This window comes from Hirundo rustica, chromosome 3 (assembly GCF_015227805.2).
Source record: "Hirundo rustica isolate bHirRus1 chromosome 3, bHirRus1.pri.v3, whole genome shotgun sequence".
NCBI classification, from domain to species: Eukaryota; Metazoa; Chordata; class Aves; order Passeriformes; family Hirundinidae; genus Hirundo; species Hirundo rustica.
In genome coordinates this window covers 69,065,195-69,081,175 of record NC_053452.1, presented here as the reverse complement: position 1 = coordinate 69,081,175, position 15,981 = coordinate 69,065,195, and the positions used below count along the sequence as shown (strand labels likewise).

General features: G+C 39.7%; 1 protein-coding gene across 3 annotated transcripts in view; it reads right to left on the bottom strand.

The window, feature by feature from the left end:
- Positions 1-15,981, bottom strand: part of LAMA4 (laminin subunit alpha 4) — a 102,413-nt gene that overhangs the window by 76,374 nt on the left and 10,058 nt on the right. For all 3 annotated transcript variants that reach the window (XR_005699880.2, XR_005699881.2, XM_040057859.2), the window contains exon 2: positions 3,636-3,737. Coding sequence is in view for 1 of the 3 variants with exons in the window: in XM_040057859.2 (XP_039913793.1) it covers positions 3,636-3,737 (102 nt within the window). In the remaining 2 variants the exon portion in view is untranslated. The remainder of the gene's footprint in view (positions 1-3,635; positions 3,738-15,981) is intronic.

Below are 15,981 nucleotides of genomic sequence, written 5' to 3'. Positions count from 1 at the left end.
ATGCCGCTCTTTTCAGAGGTGGTTATCACAGCCCCTCTGACGATCAGTCAGTTCAAGACCACTCCTATAACCCATATCTCCCATATCTCCCATAACTCCCATATCTCCCATATCATCATTCAAATGTTGAACCCTTAGTGGAGGTGCTCTAAAGCAGTAGGTCAGCTGTAGGTTGCTGGTGGGGTGCAGTCTGGAGGATGGTGAAGGCGTTAAAACATTCCCTTCATACCTTCCTATCTTAGCAGAAAAACATGATGGGCTTTATGCAGAGGAAATGCACATCTCTGGGTCTGCAGATGGCCACATGAAGGTTTTGCAGTTTCACCAACTTATCATCACATATATATATATGCACGTTTCCAAAATCAAAAGCTAGCTCCTGAAAAGAGACTTAATTTTCTTCTTGTAGCCAGGATTGAGAAAATGATGTTAAAAATCCAAAGTCCAAGATCAGCACAATGGATTGGTTTCTTTCCCTACTGGCCTTAGATGCATCACCAGTTAGTGTCTTTGGAATGAAGCATTATTTGACATCTCTCTTTTAATATATCATTAGTAGATCTTACCCTGTGCTGGGTATTCTTCTTCTAACACTTGGATGATTTTCTATCCTAGCAAAATGGACTGTGTGTCTCTTCAGTTTCAGTCACAGTATTATGTGACTGATTTCTGCACTGGTTTTATGCGGACATCTATGCAAGAAAGGCTCTGTCTGCAGTAATTTCTTCTGTCTGGTTACCTAAGGACATTGTTGGTTCATTGATTGTGTCATTCAATAAGCTTTTAATGACTCATGAATTAGATTTGCACTCTATGAACAAGCTGAGAGAAGTTTTGAAACAGAACCTCAAGACATATGTGTCAGCAGAAATTAAAGATATGAGCATTCTACCTTAAGGCATCATTAAAAAGAGTGTAACTTTATTTGATTTTGAATTCAGGGCACAGGCCAATGAAAATTTCCTTAATTTGTATGCTGTGGGAACTACATTTTCCAAATTGATTTGAGGGATTTGCATAATATGATGGCCTCAGAGCATCATATGGGGCCTGACCCTTTCTTTTCATCCCTTTTGAAGCAGAGTGCTTTTTCCTTTTCATACTGTCTTGTCCATTTATTCAGGTCTTACAGCTTAGTTATTACTTAGACTATAAAAAAATCTACCAACAAAACACAGTGTTATTATTACTTTCAAGTTATTACTGCTTCCAGCATTGTTAGCAGAGTTAACTTTAAAAAGTGACAGCTTTTTAAAATGTTTAAATCATTCCATTATGTTGATAAACATGCAGATATAGAAAACTTAATAAGATGTGGCTCTGGTGAAGAGTCCATATGTGATAAATGCTGTTGCATTATGGAAGCAAGGAGATAGCAAGTTCATAATCATGGCAACAGAGGATGACAACAATAAAAATATAGGATAAATACAGATTTAATTCATAACAGCTCATTAAAAACTAACTAAATGCAGAAAATCTTGTCTAACTATCATGTTCAGTGGTTTCCACTACAAGAATTATTGGAGTTAGTTGCCTAAAAAATTGAGAATAGAGAGAATAGTAAGCTCTCCATACCATATGGTTCTAGCTCTTCACAGGAATTCCCAGCTATAGAGGTATTGACTCATTTCTGCCCCAGCAGGCTTTGGCCAGATCTGTACATGTCCTTCTCCAGCTCTTAGGGAAGGCTTCTTTGTCCTGATCCTAATACAAGTCACATTACCAACCATCAAGTCACCTTTTGCTAAATTGAATTAATTCATCTAATGTGCTTCTTCCTGCTGTAATTCAAGTTACATCTTTCTTTCTCTAAGCTTTTCTTTCCCCAGGCTTTCTCAGTCACATTTTCCAGTTTACCAGTTTCATTAATCTTCCAAACTTCTCCAAAAATTTCTGAATCTTCAGGAAGGTCCTGTTACTGTAGTCCCCATGGGCATCTCTGGTTCTGTTTTATGCTATCAAACCTTTAAACCTCCTTTACATTCTGTATTTTCCTCTATCTTTCACTTTTATTTCACTTAAGCCTTTTCACTTTTCCTTTTTATTCAAAAATAAATGACCTGAGCTTAATGGCTTTTTAAATCATTCAGATAAGCTATCAAAAGGTGATTTGAACTCAAACAGTAAATTAGGGTTTAGCTTTTAGTTTTATTCCTTACTACCTAGCTGGTTCCAAGAGAAGAAACACCAATCAGGAATGCACATTTATTTTCAGATCATATCTTCCTGATACTGTAAATTTTCTGGTTTTGTTTGTTTGTGTGTTTTGAACCCTTGACTTCAGCCTTATTTTTGGAGAAGATGGGAAAGAGGTCTTCTGTTGTGTTTGTAACCTGAGGATATAATTACTTCTTAACTCATACATTCTGCTCCAGAATCTCTCTGGTGACTGGAGTCATCAGAAGCAGACGTTTGACAAGTTATCTATCTTGTTCCCAAGTCTTCCATCAGAAGTTTTCCCTTGACATCATTGTCACTTGACACTAAGGGGACAATGATCCCAGGAGCCAAAAGCCTTGTGCCTGTGAAAGAGAATAGCTGGGAATGCCTGGCGGTTTAAAATCACTTTTGAAAATTTAATATTAAAAACAAAGCCAATATGTGTTCTGCAGAAACGAGCCAATTCTAAACACATTACAGTGGCTAAGCCATAGTAATTTTTCCTGTGCTGAACAGCTGCACTGTCTTCTTCCCACAGAAATAAAAATGGTAGGAAATATGCCATGGAACTCGACTTGATGTATTTGTGTAACTGAAAACTTGATAGTGGTTGCAATGATGCAAAGTATGTGAATATTATGAGTCCATTTTATGAAGGGATAAACTGAGGGCAAAGGTTTATGACTTGTCAAAAGTAACACATGGCAGAGCAAGGGGTTCTGGGCTCTACTCCTGCTTTACAAGCCTGCAAAGAGTATACTAGTGCCTAGCTCTTGCTATGTAATTCAAATGTAGTATTAACTTCCATAATATTTTTAGTGTATTTGTGCCCTGATTGCCCACTAATAGTTGGGATTAGTTTTACTTGGATGATTTTTGCTCTGGAGCTACAAACGTTTGACTACAATTACAAACACACATCTTTCTGTATGAGGTGATTCTGAGTCAGATTGAACATATGGGAAATTGTTACAGTACCTTGGAATTCAATACATTCTTCCCCTGGTGTATTGTTTCAACCTTCTCATGTTGTTCCTTCACAGCAGGAGACAGACATGCAGCTGAATTACTTTGGGTAACACATGTATATACACTCACGGGGGTCACTCATCATTGTAAATTGTTTATATTATACACAGCACTGTATTCATAAAGAGGAGAAAGAAATGTGTTTGAATTTATACATTTTTTTCTCCAGAGGTATACAAAACCCTTTCCATATTTCTGATGGACTAAAAATTTTCAATATGCTAACTGTCACAAATACTGCATGAGGAAAGTGTTTTGAATCTGCAGAGATAACTTAAGGGAGAATTAATTTTGGCCAGGATAATTCATTAATGTATTGATCATGGCCCTACTTATGATCCTTCTTAAGCAAAATGCTGCTGTGGTACAGACACTGCTTTTGGAGTACACTGAAGCTGAGCGTTGGTGTTACAAGTCAGACAGAGAACAGAGAAACTCCTTACCACACAGATTCCAGATCCATCAAGACATCTGTTTGCATTACCATTACAGTTGCAAGGAGAACATTTTCCTGAGCTGGTACGATAAAATCCTTCTTGGCATCCCTGCAATGAGAAAAAAAAAAAAAAAGTATTTCCTATGCATATGTACCTGGAGAGTTAGGTTTGGTGAGAGGAGAGGAAAGCAAGACTACAACCATCAGGTCTCCCCAGAGCACAATGTACAACCCCATCATAGCAGACCACACACACACTCTGCTGAACTTGAGTCTGTTCTTTCACTTTCTGTCCTGGTGCTTGGTTTTTTGCCTTAGAATGTTAAAGCTCTCAGCATTCCTGCCTGCATCCTGTCCCTGACAAGCTTTGGGTGTGGAGCTGGCAGATTCTTACTGCATGTTGTACTAGAGGATGAGTTAACCAGAAATCAAAATCCTTATTTGGTAAAGAAAGTGTATTTATAGGAAAGGAATAGCTTTTACTGAAAGAAAAGAAAAGAAAAGAAAAGAAAAGAAAGAAAAGAAAAGAAAAGAAAAGAAAAGAAAAGAAAAGAAAAGAAAAGAAAAGAAAAGAAAAGAAAAGAAAAGAAAAGAAAAGAAAAGAAAATTTACATCAAAACTTTGATGAGATTTGGATGAATAACCTATGAGAAACAGAAGCGTGCCTACAAAGATAAATGCCCTTTTGAACAAATGCGTGGCTTTGCCTGTTCTATATAATATAATAATTTTGATATCTTACCAAAGCTTAGCAAAATGAAAAAGAAATTGTAAATACCTAGATCACCTTATTTTGAATATTAATTATTAAAGCAATAATATGAGGAATCAGAAACACAAAGCTATTAAGGTGTTCTTCAAAGGCTGAAAAGTAAAAAGAAATTTAAGAGTATAGTTTTTGTTGTATAAATTTTTGTTCTTCACTGAGGAACTTTTCCCTCAGTATGCAAAGCTGGTGAGACATACACAGGCTGACCTCAGGAGCAACCTCTGTTAACTCAGGTACCCTGTGTCACCCTGCTCACCCTGTCCACTCCCCCTTGTGTCACATGTATTATGCCAGATTCATGAATTTTTGGACTCTAAATGTCTCACTCTTGCCTAAGCCTTGTTATATTGTTGCAGAACTGATATGAAGACACTGGCATGTCATTTAGCACTCCAAAAATTATTTTCCACACCAGTGATTTGGCAACAGTGTTGTTTCTGCTGTCACTTAAAAACAGCATCCCTGAGGTGGCTGTCAGAACTTAAGGTAAGCCAGACATCCCTAGAATATTTTCTGTGGCTCACTGTACAGAAGTTTTTGTATTATGTGTCTCTGGAGGTCACCTACCCTTGAAAAAGTGGGAAAAGTGTAAAGTTCAAGTAACTCCGATGGGTGTGTGTCTTCTTGCATTTGTATGCACTAAGAGGCTTCTTGTTGTATTGCACTGATAAAATCAGGATTAGCTTCCCTTTGTATCTTCCTTATTTCCCTGGGTTGCCCTGAAATCAAGGATGAGGTATTTTTCTGCACTGTGCAGCTTCTTGTGCCCAGTGTAAGCTATGGCAGAGCAGCAGGTATGCAGTACCAAATGCAGACCCAAACAGGGACCCCTCCCCTACCCACAGAAACTGGCCTGTGAGCAGTGGTGCCGAATGTCCCTGCTGGTGGCTGGGGCTAGCCAGCCCTGGCACTAGGCTACGGCCGTGTCTCTCCTGGGACATGCACTTACATGTCTGCATCATGCTGTAGTTACAGCTGTGGAGCACTGGGTAGCAAGATCCAGCTAGTTAACTTCCATTCCCAAGTGTGGGTAGGTCCCTCTATCCAGCCAGACTATCTGCTAGCTTAGAAAACAACATATCTTAGGAGATGACTAACAACAGGCTTTAAAAATGAAGTTTAGAAATGAATCATTAGTCCAATCTTATGCCAGAGAACTCTGAGAAGTTGAGATGAACATAAATGGAAAACTCAGTTGCCTTTACCATTCTTGTGCACAGAATTTTATCTGGTTTGTTTTGGAAACACTTTCTTTGATAATAGCTCTTAGGAGGCAAAGTCTTCAGACCACAGACTCCTTGGGACAGCAGAAATACCGTCTATTTGTACTGCATGTTTCTTTCAGTTGTTTAGTCTTTACACAGTGGTAGGACCGGCTCCCGCCAGACTGAGGATTGCATCTGAATGATTACACCACACACTGTGGAAGAGAGACAGTTAGTTTGTAAATTGAAAACAGGTTCTTGTCCCAAAGTCTGCCTTTGCAATATTTGCTTCCACCCATACAGATCTAAAGCTTGTTATATTCTCTGATGCCTCGGAGCTGGTGGGTGGTCCTAGCTGTGTTCCTCTGCTGTCTGCCCAAAAGCTTTCTTGATTTTGCAGGTCTAAGCAGATTAATTTTTTACTTATGATAGTGAATATGGACAATGGAAATGTAGGAATGCTTGTAAAGGTGTCTATGAAATTCCTTTAGTCAGCCATAACAGTAATCTCATTTATACTTCAAATGATGGATGCAGGCGTGAGCGAGCTTCCATCTAGTCCACACTCCCAGCAGTAACAAGTTAGCGCAGGTCAGCGCTACATTGTTGGTTTCAGCGCAAGGGCAAGGGCTGCGCAGACTTTTCTAAGGTCTACTGGGAACCAGTTTACCTCCTGTTATTAGCAGACTTGCTTCTCAGTTCCTCAAGACATCTGCCTCAAGTCTGGGTCCCTCTATTTTCACTGTCAGAGCCCCTCTTCAAAATGAGATGTGGGGAAGTCATCTGGGTGTTTTTTTCATAGGCTTCCCCCCCCCTCCATGTTATTCAATTAATCACAAAAACTTGGAAGGTGCTGATGCTCACTATTTCAAAACAGTACTTTAAACCATGGGTTGCATCAATGTAAACCAGAAATGAGGTATTGACAATCAATGTTATGAGGCACAAGGGAAAGAAGGGAAAATGGGATCCAGATTGTTTCCTTTGGGCTCTGAAGTTTTCTCAGGCATTCTCAATTATTCTGATATATTTTTGTTGCTCCTTGCCCTACTAGTGATAATGGAGTGATTGGTTGGTTGTTCCAGAGCTTGAGCCAACATCATATTTATAAAAAGAAGTGTCAGAGTGTTGAGCTAATTGAGGGGTTCAAATTGCTGAATGTTCTGGGAGCACAAAATTATTGCACACAAAGCAGAAAGAGGACTGGAACAAAATGGAAGTACTCTCCCTGCAAAATCGTTATGTAGGCAATTGAGTGAGGAACATTTCCATCCACTGTCTGTTTCTGAACAGTGAAGACAATTAGAAGGCCAAAATATTAGGTCTGCATTAGCAATCATGTCTTCACAATTATTAGATGTTTTTTCCCCCAAGGGACAAAGTTCCTTCCAGTTCAAGTTGAAATCAAATGTTGGTTCTTGCTGACCTCCTGAAAATCTCTGCACCCCTGGGGCATTTATTCCCCCCGTCCTGCCCTGCATCTGGATTTAATGATTACATTACTTAAAAACAAAAACCAGCTGCACGCTGAAAGCGCTGGGGAGCCTGAAGTAATTTTCTTCTTCCTCAGACCTTTCTGCTGGTCTGGGTGAAAGATGGGACTGGATATGGAAGACAATTCACATACACAAAGTATGAATTTACTCCCATGTTGTATTCAAGCAGTTCCACCAATTTCATTGTAGCTATTCCCAATCTGCACCTGCAGACTGAGGGCAAAACCAGGTCCCCCATTCCTTCCCTGCTGCCAGCTCACAGGAGTGGGGCAGCTGTGCCCGGGTGGGTGTTTGCTGTGAACCTGCCTCTTCTGGTTTGCTTTCCCCAAAATAGGAGTGCTGTGCTGGTACCACAGAATGTTCTCTGTGGTCACACCTGCACTGGCCAGCTGAAGAAAGTCAAGGTGTGGTTTCAGGCCTTGATCTTGACAGACTGTGATTTTCCTCCTAATGACCAGGCCCAGCTCAAGGCATAGCAATGGTTAGGATGTGTTCCCAAGACGCAGTATTTGTAGGACTACCCTTCTCTGGGCAAACATGGGGGGTGATTCAGCACATGGACACAGGCTGTGTTATCCTGTTTGATTAGGAGGTCCCAACACTGCTTTATTCTGTACTTCAGATGTAGCCATTGACTCTCTCATCTAATAGTAAGAAAACATGGCACGTATCTTCAGTTAGTATTGTGACTACTGAATATATAAACACACAAAAGCTCTCTTCCATGATAAAAGGCCCTCTTGGATCCTCACCAGTGCTTGTTATTTCCAGAGTTTCCTCCCAAGTGCTGAGGTACACAAAAGCATGTATATTCAGGGTTAAATGGTCTGCATTAGGACATTTTGGTATTTGTTACTTCAATTATACTATTTTCAGTCTTGCACCAGGAATCCCATCACATCTGGTCCAAAACAAACCCAGAAGAAAAAGATGGTGCTATTCTTCAGGACCATTATAAAAGAGGAAACAGCTGGTGCACATGGGCAACTGAATGTGAGGAACAGCACTCCAAGTAGTAGCCACAGCACATCAGCTGCCAAGTCACTGATAAGTTCAGTGCCAATAGAGCCTTGTTTGTAGCCCCCAGCAGCGCTATGGTCTTTGCTGCTAGAGAGAGAGTCCAAAGGTGTGCTTCCTTCCAGGTCTGAGAAGGATCCTCATGGAGCTACATGGATGTTCAGGCATGAGGGAAAGGTCAAACATGATGGTATTACTTAGCAGATTCTCATTGCTAGAGAGAAAGGTATCTTCAGGATAGAAAAACTGAAAGCAATCTGGGCACAGCTGAGCCTGATGAACTCATGGGTTCATGATGAAATGAGAATTAACTTAATTAACATAATATCTCAGATCTATCTGCAAAAATAAAAAGAAATTCTGTATTGCAAACACTGTGTTTTGTGTAGAAGGGTGATTTTTGATGGCAAGACAAAAAAAATACACATTATCATAGTTTCTGGAAGCCTCCACATTATTTCTTCATACACCGAGAGGTTAGATAAATGACTCTAGCACCACTTGCTACTCAAGTCTTAGAAACTGTTCCTGACCATATTCTTTTAGCCTTCAGTGGAAGAGAATGTAATTAATTATCATTACCTGTCATTTGGTCTTAGCCAAGTATATACATAGTTATCTCTGGTTAAGCTAACATACCACAGTTGGTTTACCTGCTTTATCTTGATGCAATTTAATTTGCCATACAGTTTAATTTTGAAAATATGTTTGTGCATTCCAGTTTTCACTTTTCTGCAGTCTGATCTCTTCTGTAAAAGTGGTAAGGATATTGTCAAAAGACATAAACCTAAGGAATTCATAGTTTGAGGAAAATGAAATCTGGCCTGAGAGGCTATCTCTCAATCAAAACATTTATGGAGAGCTGTGACACATATTGTGAAATATTTGTATAATAATATTTATCACTTGACATAGATTGATTAACAATTTTGGAACTGTAGAACCCTTAGAAGCCCCCATTGTCTTTTATGGAATGAAAGAAATAAAAGAAGAAGAAAAGAAAACAAACTCTACTTGAACATTATGAAGCTTTGCTTCAGAACACAGGGAAAAGAAAACAGAAAAATGTTGCTCGTCTCACATAACAGGCATCATGTCAGCCATAAATACCTGTAAAAGGACACAGAGATATTTTAAGTCCGTGTTTTCAATGCATTGATCAAAACTATCAGACAAATTGAGTAAGCAATGTCCCTTCTTGACAGCTTCACATCCATATGTAATGTTTATCCATCTGGAAGGAACAGTTTAACCAAACAGAGGTTTGGGACTCAAAGCTGTATCAAGTCTCTGAAACCCTACATCTTTTTCCATACAGAGACGGGTGAACACTCTAAACCATCTCCATCCATTTTAAAGTCTTTGTCTCTAAAGCAGATACCAGTCTGCTGAAAGTACATGGCATTACCATGGAATCAGCCTTCTGCTCCTTAAGGACATTTTCAAACCCGACCCAAGTATGCCTGCTTTTGTTTATTTGTCTTTATAAGCAGTATTTGAAATTGGAAGCTACAGTTCTGAGGTCTTTTTGAAGATTGTTTGCTTAGGCTGGCTTGAGATAAATATCCCATTACTCTTCCTAAAAATAAAGATGTTTTCCTGCTTGAATTTCTCCCAGTACATTCATCTATGTAATTGTTTATCAGAAATAAGAACATTAGAGAAACAAGCCTGAGAAAGTAGTCCTCTAGTGTATGTTTGATGTTATTTCAGTTTCTCTGGCTTCCTCAGAACAGGTAGTATGCTTTTCCAAAGAGATTGCTGGTTTCAATCACCTGTAATAGGGACTTCACTTTCAATCCCCAGCCAAGAGCTCCCAGAAATCTTGCCAAACATTCAGCATTCAGCAGGTCTCACCCAGCGTGTCTGTGTGAGCCCTGAAGGCAGCAGCCCCGAGGAGCTCTGTGCCCCAGGTGCAGCGCTGAGCTAACACAGCTGTGGCCGTGCTGGTGTGACTGCAAGCTGGCCTTGGCAGCTGCGTGCCTGTGTAGGAAGACCAAAACCACAGCAAGCTGAGAGTCATCCGCATGGAGACTTCTACATGGGATGCCATGTGGCCAGGAGCCAGCTGGACACCCGCTGAATGGTTTGATTTCTTGTGTACGGAAATGCAGCTAAATTAGGTCAGCCGTGCCTGCTGCTCTCTCCTGGCTGCGTAGAGGGACGTGGAGGGTAGCTCATATGCAGGTGCCAGCTCTGTTATACAAAGTCCATGAGGTGAAACCTATTGCATATGTCAGATGTGCTGTGCCTTGTTGGAGTGTCCAAGCTGCATCAGCTATGCCAGAGATCTGACCAAAGTACTGGGCCCTGTGATCTTGGAGAAGTGCAAAGTATCCTTAGACTCTTTTCCACGAGTCAGTATGTTCAGGTAGAGCAAGTGGATGGATATAAAGGAAATCTTGATGTCTGACAGGCCCAACCAATTCTCTCCCTTATGTTCAGGAAAGGTCTATCCTAGAAAGAAGAATGACCCCATTCTAAGGACACCTTCTGGTTCCTTCCAAAAGGCACACTAAAAATACTGCTTTGCCAATTTGGGATGTAAATAAACAAAGTGTTTGAATCCATGGACATCCTGTCTTAAAACCACTCTGAGCAGGCTATGTCTATGATAAATCTATGGCTTATCATGCTTGGAAATTATTAACTACAAAACTGTCTTCTTTACCTTGGGCAGATACACAAATATACTTCTGGTATTTCATTCATCAAAAGGTAGTGGGGACAGCAACATGATTTTTATATCTGCTTTTCAGCTTGGGACATAATTGACTTCCAGTGCATTTAAACATGAATTTTTAAAATTCAGTCTTCCAGTTGTAGACTGATGGCCATTTGACCACTTCTTGCTCCCTGGGAGCAAACTAATAGACGTTTCAAATTCCTCAGGTCAAAGAGGTGTTATTCATAAGCGTAGACACAAAGATTTAGTTCTTCAGCCTGCTGGGAAAGCTTATGCAAACAAAAAAAGCAGTGATAACACTGAATCTCACTCTCCTGACCCTCCTGTCTTTGATGACCTGCAGGAGAAACCTCTCTCCATTTGTTGCCAAAATATAAAATCCAGCAGATGGACAGAAGGCAGTGTGTACAACTCCAGCTCAATGTCAGCCCCTCTACCGGCTTGCAGCACACTCAGGAGCCCTGGGGTCTCCTGGGGTCTTTGCCATCTTACACAACCAACATGCACTTTATTCATTACAGAAAAGGTGCTTAACTGCTGGAGGTTAAATTTTGGGTTGAGAATTCAGTATGCATAGTCTTTAGGAGTATCTTTTCACTGCATAGGGTTTCAGAAGTGTGTGGGTACAAGGTGTGGACAAGATTAAGCGGGGGAAAAGGATATACCTACATTTGGTCTGCTCTGCTGCTGGCTGAGACATGCTGGTTTTCACCCTGGTCCTAGAAGATGGGCTTGCATATTCACTAGAAAACAAATGAATTGCACTTGCTGCATAGAGTCAGCAGACAGGAAAACCTGTACTCATTTCTCCCATTTCTGAACGCATAGGCAGCTACTCTGAGCCCATCAGGGATTGAGTTTACCAGACTGATATGGTGTTTATTAATCAATGCATTCTGGTGCTCTTCACACCATGACTTTTCCACATTTTTGGATGAGGATCTCAGTGATGCCAGCTCACCAGTTCCTGCTGAAAATGCTTTGGGACAAAATATTCACTATAGCTGAGAAACACTGCCAAGAAAATTTTGGGATGCAGTTAAAGTTAGAACTATGCTGTTTTTATGTGTGCCCAAGAGACAGTATTTTACAGGTACACATACGATATCTGAGCAGTGTGCACCAGGAGGTAATCCATCTTTCTAATTTGGCCTAGCTGGCCATGAAAGACTGACTATTCTCATTTCTTAACTAGGAGATAACAAATCACTGAGCCCAGCACCAGGTGGTTCCAGATGCATCTGTATGGTTTTCCAAAAGAATAGGCCCACCAGAGATAACAGCATGAAAACTGTACTCATAATATTATTTTCTATTTTGAATATTATTTGGCATTGCTCCTCTTCTTCACAGTTTTTGTTCTCAGCTGTTTGACACATGAACACCAGACTGTTCACAAGATCATCAGCAAAGTGAAATAAAAAAATGCAAAGCAAAGCTCTGCATCTTTTCACCTTGTAAGAAAGAATCTCGAGATGGTGGTCTTTGCCTCTCAACAGCTGAAATGGTTGAGGTAACTGATGGCTGTATTGAAGCACTTTGATTTTTATTGCTCCTCCAACAATGCCAATCATGGCAGGGGGGTTTGGGATTATATGATCTCTAAGGTCTCTTCTGACTTAACATTCCATGATTCTATGATCTGATGGACTCTGAAGTGTATGACTTGGGGTAGAATTTCTCTAATTAAATTTTCTCTGCTTTGTTTTGTCCTCTTTTTTTGAGACACAAGGGAGGAAATATTTATAGAAGGTGTCCTTGGCCTCTTTATATACAAGCACTCGACGGCAGCTCTGATATTGTTCTGATTGTCATTCATACTGCTGCCACATTTTTACAATAGTAACCATGTAGTTGTGAATCATTTGTTTATTAATTTCTTCTAGACCTTGTGTTCCATTTGTATGGATTTGAATTTGCCAAAGGAGAAAGAATACTCCTATGGACAGAGATTTGTGCAGTCACGATTTCTTCAGTAGCACAGTGAGTACTTGTAGCATTGAGGGGTTTGCTGCAGAGTATGTTCCAATTGGTCAAATCCATGGCTTCTCAGTTTGTATTTATAGCTCACCCTAGCTTTTATTTATAGGTTACCTTTTAGTCTTGTCTATATTATATGTCTCTCTTGTTGGCAACGAGGCTTGAATATCATTTAAACAGTCTTACAGTAAATGCCAACCAGATGAGAAGATTGTTCATTGGCCCTTCTTGGGGGAGGCCTCGGGCGGCTTCTCCTGGGCTGTATCTATTAATGGAGCAACTGAACATTACACTGAGGGGTTTGGATCTCCACCTGCCCCCATTGGCTCCCACAGTCGTTCTGTTGTTGCCTTGTTCTCTATTCATGCTTGTGTCCTGCCTGTTCTGCTTTCCATTTGTCCTCCTACTCCTGCTATCTTTGCTGTCTCTGCCTATCCCTGCACTTGATCCCAGACACTCACCTTCTTTATCATGTATGCTTCACCTCTAATCTACAAACACCTCCACAGCAATAGTTTCATTAAACTATTTGAAATTAACATAACAAAAATATTCCTTCTTGCTGAACATCAAAGAAACTTGTCACCTTGTTTCTGTGCACAAGCTGCTCTCTCTCTAATTATGTTCATAAGGATACTGAGACTCAAGAAAATACATTTTTCTTCTCATGTCTTGTGTGACGATGAATGTTACTCTTTCATTCTGTTCCTCGATCAGTAAAATGGAATAGTGACCACAGCCACGCAGAATCACAGAATAGCAGAGGCTGGAAGGGACTTCTGGAGGTCGACAGTGCAAGCAGGGCTGCCTAGAGCCCATTATCCATGATTGTATCCAAATGTACCCAGGGCAATCCATGGCAGAGCACACAGTAATCCCAATGTCCCAGATGTACCCAATGCACCCAGCACTGACACTCCTCAACAACTTCATGTCTTGTAAGATAACTAGTCAGACCCACCTGGAGTACTGAATATCCCCATATGGGCAGACATTTCTGGTGGTTGTGCTGTGCTTGTTCCAGATGCCTGCAATGAACACAGAGCTGTTTCTGGACCCAAGAGTTTTCTTAATGCAGTGCTGAAAGAATTTTTTGGCTTTCAGCTAAACAGCCATAGTTTGAAGACCTTTTGATATGTACAGAGCACCGCTTGGCATTGTGCTGCCTTCCCCATTTCCCCCACTATGAGTGATCTGCAATGATTTACTGCCAAAGCATACCAGATATATGAAAAGGATTAGTCAAAGAATATAGAGAGAAAGAATTACCATTCAGTGATAAAATTTCCCATGAAAGCTTCAAACTAACTTTGTAAGGGAACTTTTAAGATATTTAAGGAAAATTTGTTTTCTTCATACAAGGAAGGAAACATGAGTATAGAAAAATCTATTTGATATAGAAATTGTTTTTCTAAAATATCATCTGTGGCATTTATTTTTGTTAGATACAATGATGAAAGCATTTTTCTCTTCCTGAAAAAGCAAATTAAGAGCAGGAGTTCTTACTCAAGACACAAAGAACATTAATTTTCCTGGTAATTTCCCCTTTATCTGTCCTGTTATTTTCTCTTAATTTACTACATGCATCTTCCTAGACAGATCTTGGCTAAGTAGGAGATTTCTGTGAGTTCTTCAAACCACTGAGGTAAACTAGAACTAATTTTAAAAATAAAATGCCCTGGTGCTGCCCTTTCACAGAGCTGTCATACTTCACTCTAAGTTATCATTTGAAGAAATAAATGAACTTTAAATTCTCAGACCATGAGTAATAAATTCAAGATTGTCTTTGTACTTGAACATATAAATCCCCATGTAGTGACATTTCAGAAGGATCTTTGTTTTCCTCAGGAGAATGAGGCCCTCAGAAGTTAATAACTGACCTGTTGGCCAGACACGCTCTACCATCAAAGTAATCATAGAGAGAGACTGACAGAAGTTCTGCTCTCTGCCGTGGGGTACTCCAAAATGTGCAGGCAAACACGGACACTGCTCTGCAATTTTATTTATTCTCCGTTGATTTTTGCTAAGTTTATCTGGGCTTTGAATCCTTGCAAACTAGAGAATTAAAAACAAACAAGCTTGTTCACCAGCTTACCCTAGGCCTCCAAGCTCTATTTATATAATTTCTATAAGCCTTCATTACCTCTGGTCTACAGTATCAAATTCTTCTGAACAAGAAAGGTCACATTCTCACTATTATTACTGAAGAAATGAATTCAGTGTGTGACATCATAGCTAGACAGTTAATTACCCCATTTAATAGAACACTACAGCTGTTAGGGCACTGTTGCATGCAAAAAGCTACTCTATAGTATTTACCATTTCAAAGGCAGAAACCTCATGCAAATTAGCCATTTGCAATTTCAAATTTATTTTTAAAACTGTAAACATTCCTGAGAGGAACACATTTTTAGTTCATGTTCGTTTTATAATAAGCACCCTGGTGCAGTACATTAAATCCCTTTATTGTTCTTTTAAATTTCTGACATTGTTAACTGTGAAATATTTATTATTTCCAGTATTCCATTGATGTTGTAAATTAGAATTTTACCAGAAGTTGGTGAAGAGATTTGTGCACAGTGCTGGTAATCTTTCTTTATCCACTTATCTTGACAGGTATCTCAGTTCTAATTGCATTTAATGAGACTATAAACTAAAGTAATTATTTCACACTAAAAAGGTTTCTGGTTTTTTAATTTAAATTCCAAATGTAAAAGCAAATTCTTTCCTGCTTAAATTGTTATTCACTAAAGCCCTCCAATATTTTTGCATATTTCTATTTTTTAAATGAAATTTTAACATGAGATAGATTTGATAATAAAACCTCAGTGAGTGCATTTGCCATAGATCTGGGCAAATTAATGGAATAATGGAGTGTTCTGGAAAAGTGATATGAAATGCTGATCAAATCTGCAGCAGAGTATTTTTGTGAATCTGAGTAATTTGGAACTTTGAACACCAAAACAATGATAAATAAAGCAGTGACGTTTGTTGTGAACCTATAATGTTTTTCAGTAAAGGAACTGTTTAATTAGTGATGAAACAAATGAAGCATTATTTTCTGTTACCAGTGTCCTTTCTGTCATCCCCAGTGCATAGATCTCAGTATTCCTTTTTGCCTGCATCCCCAGTGATGGTCCCACTTGAGAGCACAGGGCTGACCTGGAGCCAGGCACACCAGTCTGGCCAGTCTACAGCTG